Raw genomic sequence first — 15,160 nt, 5'->3', positions numbered from 1 at the left:
CAGTGCCAGATATGCAGGCTTGTGAAGGAGAGAGCATAGACTTCAGCTTCTTTATGTAATTGCATCTCTCACAAATTGTGTTCCTAGGTGTTAGAAGTAGATGGTTGTCTGTGTACATGAGGCAGTTGCAACACTGTCTCAGGATGCCCATATTAACCAGGCTGGCAGGAGAAATTGTCCATCCATATTTGTCAGAATCTGAGGGAGAGAGGTCAGGGAGAGCTAAGGGGTAGGCCTAAAGCCCAAGTGCTTAAACCAAAACTAAGAGGCTTAGAATAACACTTGAAATTTAAACAGGCTAAAAACCAACAGTAATAAATGCAGCAGAGAAGATGCAATTGAACACTTTAGAGAACAAATAGCAGAAAAACCAAGATGAGGTAATACAGTAGGAGGAGGAAACACAAATACTGTAAAAGCAGCTGAATAAAGTTTTTTTTTTTTTTTAGTAAAGTGGAAAGGGAGGAAGGAGATAATTCAAGGCTAAGAAACTAGGGGGGTTGGCTTTCTCAAATGTTATATTTGTATTAGGTAGAATGAGCTAATAACACTGGACTGGGAGGATTGTCCCAGATCAGGTTTACAGTAGGGGCAGGCAACTGCAACGCCACCAAGTATAAGAACAATACACCAATAGGGAAGGAGGGTAGGAAACTATGCTACAGCTACTAGCTACACTATTTTAGGCAGAAAACACTACAGAATGTTTATCACAGCAGAAAAACAGCAGTGAGACACTAAATGAAAGTTTTAAACAGATAAAGGTGCAAGGAGACTCTAGAGAATGCTTCTAACTGCAAACACATCAGTTATATGATACACTTCTTGGCAGGAAACCAGAACAAACAAACAAACGTATGCTTAACAAATGGAGAAAATTTCCAGTTAATACTTTCACACAGTGAAACTAGCTAAAAAAGCTTTACAAACAGTGTGACAGTAACAAAAGTGATTTAACAGGCCCTGTAAGGCAGACAGTTTCAGTACAATAATGCAGATTATTATAGCAATAAAATACAGTAAAAAATAGTAGGCAGCAGAACAATAAAAAGTGCTATAAATGGCTAGAATAAGCAATAACTAGTAAAAATAAGCAAAAAAAAAAAACAGGATAGTTATGGTTATATATCACAGATCAAAGTTGTGGACAGTGCCCCTCCTCCGTTCAGCTTAGTGTTGATAAACAAAAATCCTGTCAAAGGTAGGACTTAAATACTAGAAGGTACAACATGAAACAACTTAAAAAAAGCTCAAAAGAACAAATGAGTGCTTACTCCAAGTCCTAGACCAGCCAACCTTTACCAGCCAGTGGCCAATCAACACAATCCTCTCACTAAAGTGAAGAAAGGCTTCTGATAATTCAAAATGGCCACTGCAAACAAACAAATAGGCCCAGAGACAGCAAACCTGAACTGGGTTATGCTACAGCTACTAGCTACACTATTTTAGACAGAAAACACTACAGAAATGTTTATCACAGCAGAAAAACAGCAGTGAGACACTAAATAAATGTTTTAAAGGAGCAGGAATACTCTATTGAATGCTTTTAACTGCAAACAAATCAGTTATATGATACATTCATTGGCAGGAAATCAGAACAAACAAAGAGATGCTTAACAAATGGAGAAAATTTCCAGTTAATACCTTTCACACAGGAAAACTAGCTAAAAAGACCTTGCAAACAGTGTGACAGTAACAAAAGTGATTTAACAGGCCCTGTAAGACAAACAATTTCAGTACAATAGTGCAGATTAGTTTATAGCAATACGATACTGTAATACAATAGTAGGCAGCAGACAATAACAAAATGCTAGAAATGGTTAGAATAAGCAATAACTAGTCAAAATAAGCAAAAAAAAAAAACAGGATATTTATTGTTATATATCACAGATCAGAGTTGTGGTCAGTGCTCCTCCTTCATTCAGCTCAGTGCAGGCATCTAATCCATGGTGAGAGCATATCACCTCGTTGAAAGCTGTTGCAGCAAACACAAAGTAACTGAAACCACTTTTATCGAACCATTTTTGTTGACAGTGGAAATTGTCTTTTTCTCTCCAATGTTGTGTGCCGTTAGAGTTGGTATATATAATTCAGGGGGGCTTTCCCCATATGGGGGTGCAATGAGGCTTGCCCCCTGCAAAAAAAATGCTATCACTGTTCATTGCAGGTGGTTTCAGTGAACTGCTTTCTATTTTTTTGCATTCACTGAAACTGCCTTCAATGAATTGACACAAATCCTTGCATAGCCACAAAAAGTAAAACTATAGCAAATGGAAAAACAGCAAGTGAAAAGAGTGTTGCATAGCAGCAAGGACTTGGAAGTCTGATTCCTCTCTGCCTGCTCCCAGGTTGCTTACATACAGATTTCCCTGAATGTGACGCCCTTGTTTATAGGGGAAGCTGGACAATTGTCAGGGAAGATCAAGAATGGGTTCTAGGACACTGGTAATTGCAGATAAACATGATAGGAATAAAAAATTTGAAAAGAAACTTGGAGAAGAAGGTGACTCCAAGAGCTACAGCAAAAAATATATATATATTAATCTTCTATTCTGTTTCAAATTTTTGGCACAGTGGATGCACTCTCAGACCAATAGTAACAACAGTAATGAATGTAACACAACAGTGTAAGGGACATGAGATGGAAGGGAATGAAGCTTTAAATTACTGAATTCTACACTCAGTTTTGAGACATGAAACAGAATCTTTCAAGCCTTGATCTTGCAGGCATATGCCATGAAAACTTTACAAAACTTTACAAAAGTATTATCACATCATAATACATGACCTCTTATTGCTTCATTTTAATTATTTTTGGAAGGAAAATACATTTAAATATTTTTTAATCCAGCAGAGCAATGTCACTGTCTTGAGCTTAAGCAATATATATATTACTGCGGCATTAGAATTGTGACTACTATAAACAATACAGTCTGTAAATGCAAGTCCATGAACCGTCATTATGGAAGTCCCTTTAACTACTGGTGTATATTTATGGAAATGTGTGACATGATGTACAGTGATGCAGAGGTATACACAAACGTACAAATATACATACACACATATATGCACACACATATAGTGATTCACAGGTATATTCAAGAAGCATGTAGAAGCATGTACAAAAACACACACATACACCATACATAATGTGATTCATGTGCAGACACACGAGAGCACATGATTATAATTAGACATCACGTACATGCAGAGTGATCCATGGCCCATATAAACATCTATACACAATGATTACATATTCACCCAAACATACCTGCACCACAATGAATATATGAACTTACAAATATGCATATGTACTTGAAATAATTCCCAGACAAATTCACCAGTCTTCACAAGCTCACAAATGCACATACACTGATCCACAAGCTGAATATGCTTGCGCTCACATATTTGTATACACATTGAACCACAGGCAGATACTAGTTGTTTGGAGAGACATTTCAGAGAGTCGTCCAAAGTATTATAAGCAGTCTTATCAGAGGTCAACTCACTGATAGTAACTAGTGAAATGGACAGGCCAATGTGCTGGTTATTGCTCTGATAGTTATGAACTGGGTTATGCTACAGCTACTAGCTACACTATTTTAGGCAGAAAACACTACAGAAATGTTTATCACAGCACAATAAACTAATCTGCACTATTGTACTGAAATTGTTTGTCTTACAGGGCCTGTTAAATCACTTTGTTACTGTCACACTGTTTGTAAGGTCTTTTTAGCTAGTTTTCCTGTGTGAAAGGTATTAACTGGAAATTTTCTGGTTATTGCTAGTTCTCTCATATAGTAACTATTTCTTATTATAGAAGAGAGCAGTTGCTTCATGTACTATTGTAATGTGATTATGTGTAACACAAGAGCACCTCAGTATTTAGGCAGAATTTGTGTGTGTGTGTGTGTGTGTGTGTGTGTGTGTGTGTGTGTGTGTGTGTGTGTGTGTGTAACACAAGAGCACCTCAGTAAGTATGTGTGGAGTTTAGGCAGAATGTGTGTGGGAGTATGTATTGTGTGTGCGTGTAGCACAAGAGCACCTCAGTAAGTGTGTGTGTGTGTGTGTGTGTGTGTGTGTGTGTGTGTGTGTGTGTGTGTGTGTGTGTGTATAACACAAGAGCACCTCAGTAAGTATGTGTGGAGTTTAGGAAGAATGTGTGTCTGTGTGCGTGTGTAACACAACAACACCTCAGTAAGTATGTGTGGAGTTTAAGCAGAATGTGTGTGGGAGTGTGTGTTGTGGGTGTGTGTAGCACAAGAGCACCTCAGTAAGTATGTGTGTGTGTGTGTGTGTGTGTGTGTGTGTGTGTGTGTGTGTGTGTGTGTGTGTAAAACACAAGAGCACCTCAGTAAGTATGTTTGGAGTTTAGGCAGAATGTGTGTGTGTGTGTGTGTGTGTGTGTGTGTGTGTGTGTGTGTGTGTGTGTGTGTGTGTGTGCGCGCGTGTGTGTGTGTGTAACACAACAGCACCTCAGTAAGTATGTGTGGAGTTCAGGCAGAATATGTGTGTGTGTGTGTGTGTGTGTGTGTGTGTGTGTGTGTGTGTGTGTGTGTGTGTGTGTGTGTGTAACACAAGAGCACCTCAGTAAGTATGTGTGGAATTTAGGCAGAATGTGTGTGTGTGTAACATAAGAACACCTCAGTAATTATGTGTGGAGTATAGGTAAAATGTGAGTGTGGGGCATCAGTGTAAAATAAAATCATGTTATTAAGTATGTCTTTAGGTAAAGACGGTGTGCTTGTGTGTGTGTGTGTGTGTGTGTGTGTGTGTGTGTGTGTGTGTGTGTGTGTGTGTGTGTGTGTGTGTGTGTGTGTGTGTGTGTGTGCACATGTTTGTGTGCATGTATGTGTATGTGTGTGTGTTTGTGTGATTGGGAGCAACATCATTTTCTGTAAGAGTGTTTGTAAGGTAAGAGTATATTTAAGAATGTGTGCATGTAAGGAGAGTGTATGTGTCTGTGTAAGCATCTTCTGAATGTCTGTGTCATTGGCCAGATTTTGTTTACTTGAGAGAGTTAAAGACATGGTTTGTATGTATTGAGTTGGGTGTTCTGTGAATGAATGAGTATAAGGTGTGTGTGTGTGTGTGTGTGTGTGTGTGTGTGTGTGTGTGTGTGTGTGTGTGTGTGTGTGTGTGTGTGTGTGTGTTTATTTATTTACTCTTTGTTAACCAGGTTAGTCTTAGTAGACCTGTGTGATATTCACACTGATTAGGGCAAACCTGGCACTGGGAACTTCACATACTCTTGTTTTTTTTTTTCAATAAATGGCATGGGATCATTTACATCCATATGAGCTACACTCAACTCAGGTAGCTGGAGCCACAGTTTAGCATCTCAGCTGAAAGACGTCACTCTCAGAAATACAGCATCCGTCTTATGCTGCATAGCAGTGTCGGTGTTTGAAAAATTTGTTCTTGAACCTGGTGTGAGAATAAAACTGACAATCGTTTGATGTTCTGGCAACAAAGGCAAGTGTGTTACATATTGAACCACTGGCAGTATTATGGATTGCAATCTTGATGTTTACACCAGATGAGCAGTTTGCTTAGTCAAGTGCTCCTCGTTTAGTCTAAGACTGAAATATAGGACCAAACATAATTCTTCTTAGCCTTAAGGAAGAACAGATGTAGGAATACACATGATCTACCTGAATATATATCAACATGCTTAAAAACACCACATTCACAGTGGTGTGAAATGACATACCAACACACACACACACACACACACACACACACACACACACACACACACACACACACACACACTGCAACATATATAATGCAGAAAGCACAAACAGAACCATGAAGACACAACAATGCATAGTCTCCATCACAATCAGTGGCAGAGAGGCACATGTGCAGATACACACTCCTGTAAAAGAGAATTTAACCAATAGCTTTGTTCGTTGAGTAGCACACAAGCCACAGACCTGCACTACACTATGCGTATGAGCAAGGAGGTAGACACACACACACACACACATACACACACTGCTATGATATATATTCTAAACATTTATGCAATAAAATACATACATGTGCATATTCCCTCTGCTATTTCTTCTTTCTAATTGCGATTCTAACAAAGTACACCACCTATTTCATTCTGCAGCTTAGCAGATAAATAAATATGCCTCATCTGTTAAACCTTTCTTTATTCTCTAGGATAACACTATTGTCTCTGTTTCATTAGGGTTCACTCTTGGCTTTGATCAAATAGCCATTGAAGGTGATGTATGTGTCATAATCATCGCTAAAGATGGCATTGTCCCGCACACCTTTGTACATGCGCACCCACACCTCATCCTTTTCCTCTAGTTCCAGCATAATGCTCTGGCTTTGCATGATACTGCGGTCACTGGGTTGGGCATATAGGATGACCATCTCCTGCTCATTCTTCATAAGATGCATATAGGTCTCTTTCTGATTCCAAGTGTGCACATTCAGGTTGAAGAAGTAAACACCTGCTACTGCACAGCAGAACTTTCCTGTAAACATGTTAAAGTGGCTGTAGAGATTGACAAACTCTGTATCAAAAATAAGTGGCTGGTAGTAGTCTATACTATGCAATGCCTTCTTGCGACCCACTGAGAATGCTGCATAGTAAATCTTAGAGGAGTCTCCAGGTGGTCCCGTGCTTCCTTTACTCCCTTTCAATCCTATTTGACCCCGTTGTCCAGGGTTACCTTCTCTTCCAGTTTTTCCATTTAGACCGCGTTGCCCTCTATCTCCTTTTTCACCTAAAAAAAAAAAAATAAGGGTTATTATGTAATAGTCATTAGAGCAGCACCCCTGAATTAAAATATTTTTCTGAAGAGATATATGGCAATCTGCTACCATTATTTATTTACTTATTTATTTATTTGACATTTGTTGATTGGGTTAGTCTGACTGAGCAGCTGCCCTTTTTCAGTGGAGGCCCAAGGAGAAAAGCTAGAAAAAAGTACAAGTAACAAAAGTAATCACATGACAGAGTTATAACTAAAATTACAATAATTACAATATGTATGCGAAGCATGTTAACACAACATGCTAGAAAATGGTCATTAAATTGAAAACATAATGTAGTACAAAGTTTCATACAATAGTAGGCAGAATGCAGAAAATATAAATAAGTTTGTAAAACAGAAAGTAGCAAATATATAAACAGGAGATAAGCTCAGGGCAAGAGCCAATTTCCAAGACTACAGCTGTGGAAGCCATAGGAACTATCGACTATTGGTAGACTTTATTAGCGGCAGAGGTAGAGAGAGGCAGGAGAAAGGGTTGCTGCAACAGTATTATAGGAGGGGAGGTGGATTAAGTTGGGTCATAGCATAAGCATGTCCATGATATATGGACAGTATCCTTTAATGTTGTTTTGAAAGAGTTGGGGTTAGAGATCTGTCTGACACTTAGTGGTAATTTATTCCAAGCATTTGCCACTGAGTAGCTATAGACATAGCATACTTATTTTCCCCACTTCAACATAAATGTTTCTTTTTCTCAATTCAAAAGTTACAAAGTAGAGAAAAGTTTATATAATGGTAAATACATTCAGATTAGAAGACGAGAGGTATGTGTATATATTTTTGAGAGGCAGTTAATAAATGGAAAACAGACTAGGGCTCATTCTTGGGTTTCCATTGTTAGGAGAGCTTAAACCTTGACAAAAACACACTTTGCTCTACCTCCATTCTACTCCAGTTTTGATGACTAAATGTGCTTTGCTTCCCTTTCCATGTTTTTGACTAGTTTACAGAAACTACAAAAAAGAACATTATAAATTCATGACTGGGTTAACTTTCTATCATGTGACAGTTTTACTTAATTAAACCTATACTTGCATTTGACTCACCAGTCTGATAAATGCAAGTTTCTGTCAGCACTAGCAGATGATTGCTATTAAACTTCTAAAATTTAGTAATGAAGCTTTAGTTCCCCTTTTGGAAACACCACTAATGCACATCACTGTTTTTGTTGCATTTATTTTTATGGTTACTTTGGTCTTAGTGTGGCAGTATCAGCTATTTGGGCCCACATACGTCTCAACCTGCAGACACTGAAAACAGGTACAAAAGCCCTTTAAAAGTGGGTAAATCTAATTAACATAAAATTTGAATACTAAACAGCACGTCTCCTCCTGCTTCCATTAGGAATGTGAGATACTGCTCATAAACACATTTAAAAAACAGAGTGACAAAAATGCTGGAAAAATATAAGAACATTCCCAAACAGACAGTGAAAATCCACAGACTTTAATGAATTGTATTGCAAAATTCTAACACATACAAGGTCGTTTATTTTTTCTTCTGAAACAGGGAAAAGTAAGATGTGTGTGTCCTCTCTCTTTAAATTATTGGTGTCACTATGTTGGCCATGTAGTGAGTTTTTTTTGTGTGTGTACTAGACAGTCTGAAAAATCATCTGTGATTTAGGGGATTTAGAAAATTGTGTGAAGGAGTAAAGCAAGCCTGAAAATAGGGACATACCTTCAAAAATAGGTACATTATGTGCAGGTGTAAATCAAACATGAAAATACGTACATTCCACCAAACTAGGAACAGTTGCAATGTCTGCCACATTTATTTTGTTTTGAGTTTATAGAAACAGTAAACACTGTGCTTAATGTAGCAGTTAATCAAATTAGTTACCATACTCCACAAGCTAAGCATTCTTTTATGGAATTCTTATTGATTTAAAGAAACTTTTAGTTATGTACTCACCATAACTTCAGATGTTTGGGATCCATCTCGCCTACATTCTGACTGATGGGTTCGGAGCCGATCCCTCGGCTCCGACTCGGCACGCTTATGCCAAAGAGCGAAGTCTCTAATTGGCTGAGCTTACTATATCCCAGGATGCACCACTACCAGTCCCCCAGATCTAGTTTGTCCGCATACATGCACACATGCACGCCCTGCTTATATAACATCGTCAGATGAAACAAGATAAACAGTAAAACTCAAAACCGTTCAATCTCTTCTGATCTCCAAGGCAGGGGGAAGGAGGGTGGGGTTTAGGAATGTAGGCGAGATGGATCCCAAACATCTGAAGTTATGGTGAGTACATAACTAAAAGATGTTATGTGTTCTATCTCGCCTACATTCTGACTGATGGGACAGCGTCCCTAGCACCTGAATCCTGGGTGGCTCACTGGAAAACACTCCTGAGTACCGTGGAACCAAATGATGCTCGTCCTTTAGATGCCACATCCAATTTGTAGTGGGAAATGAAAGTGTGCTTGGACTGGACCAAGTAGCCGCAGCACAAATTTCCGATATAGCGAGCTTGGAATGAAAAGCTATAGAAGTAGCCATAGCTCTGGTAGAATGAGCTTTGATAGATGTTGTAAGTTGCTTATTCAAGAAGAATAAGCCTGAGTTATGCAATCTCTGATCCATTTGGAGATAGTAGCTTTTGTGATGGTTTGACCCAATTTATTATCTGAGAAGGACACAAACAACTGGTCTGACTTACGAATTTGCTGAGTCCTGTCTAAATAGAAGCGTAATTGCCTGTGAACATCCAATTTATGGAGCGTGTACTCTGCTTCATTGGAGAATTTTGGGAAGAAAACTGGTAGCTCTAGAGATTGTTGGAGACAGAAACTAGAACAGACCTTTGGGACAAAGGATGGATTAGGCCTAAGTGATACTCTATCCTTGTGGAAAATCACGTACGGTGGCTTAATAGACAGGGCTTGAAGCTCTGAAACTCTTCTTGCAGAAGTAATAGCAACTAAGAAGGCAGTTTTCCATGACAGATATTTTAACTCACATGTAGCAGCCGGTTCGAAAGGGGAAGATGTTAATGCGCGAAGCACCAAATCAAGATCCCACGGAGGCGCAGGATGAAATATTGGGGGTCTTAATAGGCCCGCACCTTTAATGAAAGTTTTGCATAGTCTGCTGCTCATCAATGGAGGATCCATGGATTCGTGGAATTTAGAGATAGCCGCTAGTTGGACTTTAATAGTAGAGACAGAAGATCCTTGATTAAACAGGGATGTTAAGAATTTCAAAACCTCTGGGATAGGAGCAGTGATAGGGTCTAAGCCCTTGAGTTGAGCCCAGATAGCAAACCTCTTCCACTTACTGAGGTACAATTTGTTAGTGGTGGGTTTGTGGGCCGAAGATAAAATGTGAACAACTTCCGGGTCTAGTGTGTGACTTCTGACTAAAGTCGGAAGTGGAGGAGCCAAGCTGTCAATTTCAAAGATCGAAGGGACTGATGCTGATGTCCCGACTGATGAGTTAGCAGGTCCGGGATTAGGTCTAAAGTCCACGGATCGTCCACCGCATGCTTCTTCAGGTAAGGAAACCATACCTGACGAGGCCAGTATGGGGCAATCAGTATCATTGCGGACCCCAATTGAGAAGCTTTTTGAATGACTTTGGGGAGAAGTGGAATCGGAGGAAAGGCATAAAGTAGCCCTGTTGGCCAAGGTTGTGCTAGAGCATCCATAGCTGGTACTCCCTGATGTGGGATCAAGGAGAAGAACCTTTGGCACTTGGTGTTTAGTGGAGTTGCAAATAGGTCGCAGCACGGCGTCCCCCATCTCCTGAAAACCTGAGCTGCTACTGTTTGGTTTAGAGACCACTCGTGAGGAGAGAGAATTGTCCTGCTCAATTTGTCTGCCAATACATTTGACCTTCCAGGGATGTGGGTCGCTACCAAGAAGCGGTTGGTAGCTACAGCCCATTCCCACACTCTCATGGCCTCTCTGCAAAGGGGTACGATCTGGTCCCTCCTTGTTTGTTCAGATACCAGACCACCGACATGTTGTCTGTGTGGATGGCGATGATGCCCTGAGGAAGAAACTTGTGTAAGGCGTGTAGGGATAGAAGTACAGCCCTCATCTCCAACACGTTGATGTGGAGAAGAGCTTCGTCTGGAAGCCAGGAGCCCTGAACTAGCCTGCCCAGACAATGCCCCCCCCACCCTATCTGGGAGGCATCTGTCGTCAGGGTAACCACTGGAGAGGGAATAACAAAGGGGCTTCCTTGATTCAGATTGGATGTCTGAAGCCACCAGCGAAGGTCCCGTTTGCATATTTCCGTAATCATGATGTGATGATTGAGGGGAAGATCCTGAAAGGACCATTGAGTTGACAATAGCCACTGAAGAATCCTCATGTGCAATCTTGCCAGAGGAACTAAAAGAACCGTGGCAGACATTGAGCCTAAGACTTGTAGAACCATCCTGGCTGGGGCTTTGGATCTCGAGATCAGAGCTTGAACTTGGCCCTGTAAAGTTTGGATCCTTTCGGCAGGAAGAAAGACGCATCAATCTTGAGTCTATCTCTGCTCCTATGAACCTTATGCGTTGAGAGGGCAGCAAGACAGACTTTGACCAATTGAATGTAATCCCCAGGGTAATACCCAGGGAGATGGTGGCTTTGAGGTTGTCCATTAGTAGATGCCTGGTGGTGGCAGTCAGGAGCCAGTCGTCCAGATAGGGAAACACTTGGAATCCAAGACTTCTCAGGTGAGCCGTCACTACTGCCAAACACTTGGTGAACACCCTGGGGGCTGTGGTGAGACCAAAGGGCAGAGCGCAAAATTGGTAATGACTGTCTCCCAGGCTGAAGCGCAGATACCTTCTGGACGCCTGATGCATCGGTATATGATAATAGGCGTCCTTGAGGTCTATGGAGCACATCCAAACATCCTTCTCCAACAATGGGAGAATGGATTGTAACGTGACCATTCGGAATTTTGATTTCGTGACGGATTGGTTCAGTCTGCTGAGATCCAATATTGGTCTCAGGTCCCCTGTCTTTTTTGGCACTAAAAAGAACCTGGAGTAATTTCCTGATCCGATCTGGTCTGTGGGGACCGGTTGGATGACTCCTTTTTCTAGCAGCTTTAAAACTTCTGCGGCTGCCAATTCCCTTTGACTGGGTGGTGGGTCCGGGATTCTTTTGGACGGTGGGGGCGAGTATGTGAATGGGATGGTGTAACCTCCGGCAATGATCCGAAGCACCCATCTGTCCTGAGTGATTGACTCCCAGGCTTTTAGGTGCTTGGCAACGACACCCGACTGGCTCGAGCAGCACAGCCGGGCAATCCCTCATGACGTGTGGGAGGCTGAAGAGCCACGAAAGGACTCGCGGTCTCCAGAATTGCGGGGCCCTCTGCCGCCTCTGGGACGGCGTCTCCCTGAAAAATTTCCCCGTCCTCTGCCTCTGGAAGGGGAATCTTCCTGCTGTTGGGAGAAAAACTTGCGAGATTTGCGGAACCACATTTTCCCCCCTCCTTTAGCCTTGGGGTAAGGCTGAAAGGGAGTGGAATAACGGGCACCTACGGCAGATAAAGTTTTTCCCTCTTGCTCACAGCGGGTAAGGGTGTCTTTCACCTTGGGTCCAAACAATGAGGACCCATCAAAGGGAGCGTCGGCGAAGGAAGACTTGAAGGCCTCCACAAACTGACACAAGCGGAGCCAGGCTTGTCTACGTAGAGCCACGCCTGTCCCTGCCGCTCTACCCACCCCTTCGGCCACATAGGAAATGAGCCTCATGGACGAGTTAGAAATTGACGTAAGGATAGCCAACTGAGAGCTAACCGACTGGGCTAGCTGTTCAGGTAGGTTACCCGAGAGGGAATCTGACAACTCCTTGACCAGATCCCTCTGAAGCCTGGTAAAATGTGCCAAATAATTCAGAGACCTTAAAGTAAAGGCCGCTGAAGTCAGGGTGCGCTTCCCGTACCTGTCCATACTCCTAGACTCCTTATTAGGAGGATGGACGGACGTTGAAGCCTCTGCCACGTCCTGTTGTGTAGCGGATGCCACCACCATGGCATCTACAGCCACGCCTTTAGTGAGGAACTCCTTCTCGGGGGGAGCAGACAAAAATTTATTTGGACTAGAAGGGACTGGTTCCACAGTATCTGGGTGTTCCCACGCCCTCCGACAAACTAAATCCAGAAGCTCGTCGAAGGGCGGAGACACCCAGGAGGCGGAGGGCTGAGCCCCAAAGGCCTTGAGGAGCACTGACTCGTCAGCAGAGGGGGGTTTGGATATCCAGCCGCCTCATTGTTTGAGGATCTCTAAGATGTCTGCAAATGAGACATCATCCGAGGACGACTTCGGGGACCCCTCTGCATCATCCAGATCAGTGTCTGATGTAATAGACTCGGGGGAGTCCACATGCTTCCTCTTGCACGATCTCTTCCTTGGGGGTTCCTCCGAAGACAACTCCGAAGAACCCTCAGGAGGAGGGGAACCCCAATGGGGTAACCTCAGGCCCGGGCTCCGCTGGCTACGGACAGGGAACTGCCAAAGACCCAGTCTCCACGCCCAGGAAGGTGCTGGTAAAGCCGGAGAGATGGCGAAGAGGACTTGGCCAAGGCACTCCTCATGGCTCTGAAAGCCGGACCCCAGAATCCTGGGAGTGTCCGGTCCCGAGCCGTGATAGCCGACGGAAGTCCCGCAGCAGCACCGAGGGAGGCTCGGAACCGAAAGCATAGGTCCCAAACATCACCCCGGGTCCAGCCGAAGAAGTCCAGCGTACCAAACTCGGACCCGAAGGCCGGGTTGGAGTAAGGGTCGGAGCCGACCCTAAGATCTCCACCGGCTCCAACAGCACCTGCTCCGACGGAGCCAAGCAGTCGGAGGAGGAATGGCAATGGGTGGGCCAGGGTCATCGGTTCCGAAGCCAACTGGGTCAGAACCGAAACAAATTTTTGGAAGACTGGGGACTGGAACAGTCTTTGGAGCACCCTGTCTATATCAGAATCTGACATCCTCAAGACCGAGAGGAAACAGAACGGGTTCGAGACGGCCTCTCCAACGGCCCCAAAGGGCTAGGGGACCGGCTCCGAGGTGACTCGATGAGTATCGGCGCCGAAGGAATACACACCAGATTCCATCGGTGCCGAGGTGGACTTGGCCGAGGAGGAAGTGTCTGAGCGGGCGACCCTTGCCGGCTCCGAGACCAGTGGAGCCGACGAAGGTGACCCGCCTCTCGATGCCCCAGCCATCGGCTCCGAAGCCAGAGGAGTCGATACTGGTGGCATCGAGGCAGACCGTTCGACCTCGGCTCCAAGTCCTTGGAGCCGAGAGGCCTGCCTATGTCTCTTAGCGGTCAGATCCGACGGACTGGTCGGAACCGGCCCTTTCTTTAGCCGGGGAAGGAGAGGATGCCAAGGCTTCTTCAAAGGAAGGTTTAATTAACCCCTTAAGAATCAATTTATTTTTCCTCTCCTGGAGGACCCTTGAGGAAAAAGCGTGACATACGCTGCATGACTCCTGTAAGTGTTTTGCACCTAAACAATACACACAGAGCGAGTGATCGTCCGTGATGGACATTTTGAAACTACATTTCAGACATTTTTAAAGCCGAAGGCCTAGGGTTCTGAGACATTATGAAGAGAATTTCAGTAATCTGACAGGAAAACACAATTTACTGACTTACTGACTAAACCCCTTAAGTATATGGCTAACAGTTATGGCTAAAAAGCGCCAATGACAGGTAACTTTCAAAACCTTGTAAGAACAAACAGAGCTACAAAGATATTTAAGCCTTTTGCTCTATAGGTAAGTTATAGGAGGGTTGACCGACCGGGAAGGCCCTAGATGAAGGGGGCCTACCAAACTCAACCCAATCACACAACAAAGGTCTTCAACAATCCAACCAATCACACAACAAAAAAACTGACAGAAAAGTTAGTTAAATAACTACTCAGCCCAGCCAGCTCGAGACCACGTCTTCGCAGGTTAGCGGCAAACGAGATCTGGGGGACTGGTAGTGGTGCATCCTGGGATATAGTAAGCTCAGCCAATTAGAGACTTCGCTCTTTGGCATAAGCGTGCCGAGTCAGAGCCGAGGGATCGGCTCCGAACCCATCAGTCAGAATGTAGGCGAGATAGGATCACATAACATCAATATGTTTACTGGAATCATTATACCAGATAGACATAGCAGACTAAAAAATCATACTGAGATGTTGAGGACAGGAGAAACAGTTAATATTTGTAAATTGCGTATGTAGTTCATACCTTTCCAGAAAATATTTCTTATTCACACCCACAGTACTTGTTGGAGAGAAAAAAAAAATCAAGTTAGTGGAGGAGATAGCAAATATAACAAAAAGATGGGCCTGATATTTTAGGGTTATACAAGTTTGATTTTATAGTTTTGTATGTGATGATTGAGATGTATAAAACA

The 15,160-nt window shown here is 43.0% G+C and overlaps 1 protein-coding gene across 1 annotated transcript in view; it reads right to left on the bottom strand.

Moving 5' to 3' along the window:
* Positions 1-4,800: 4,800 nt before the first annotated feature.
* Positions 4,801-15,160, bottom strand: part of C1QTNF1 (C1q and TNF related 1) — a 245,924-nt gene continuing 235,564 nt past the window's right edge. The window contains exon 4 of the mRNA XM_044084992.1: positions 4,801-6,749. Within this exon, the coding sequence (XP_043940927.1) occupies positions 6,199-6,749 (551 nt within the window). The 3' untranslated portion in view covers positions 4,801-6,198. The remainder of the gene's footprint in view (positions 6,750-15,160) is intronic.

Source organism: Protopterus annectens, chromosome 10.part0 (assembly GCF_019279795.1).
Source record: "Protopterus annectens isolate FY-2018-M chromosome 10.part0, PAN1.0, whole genome shotgun sequence".
Lineage (NCBI taxonomy): Eukaryota > Metazoa > Chordata > Ceratodontiformes > Protopteridae > Protopterus > Protopterus annectens.
The sequence above is the reverse complement of the archived record's forward strand: the minus strand, read 5'-3'. Positions and strand labels throughout refer to the sequence as shown.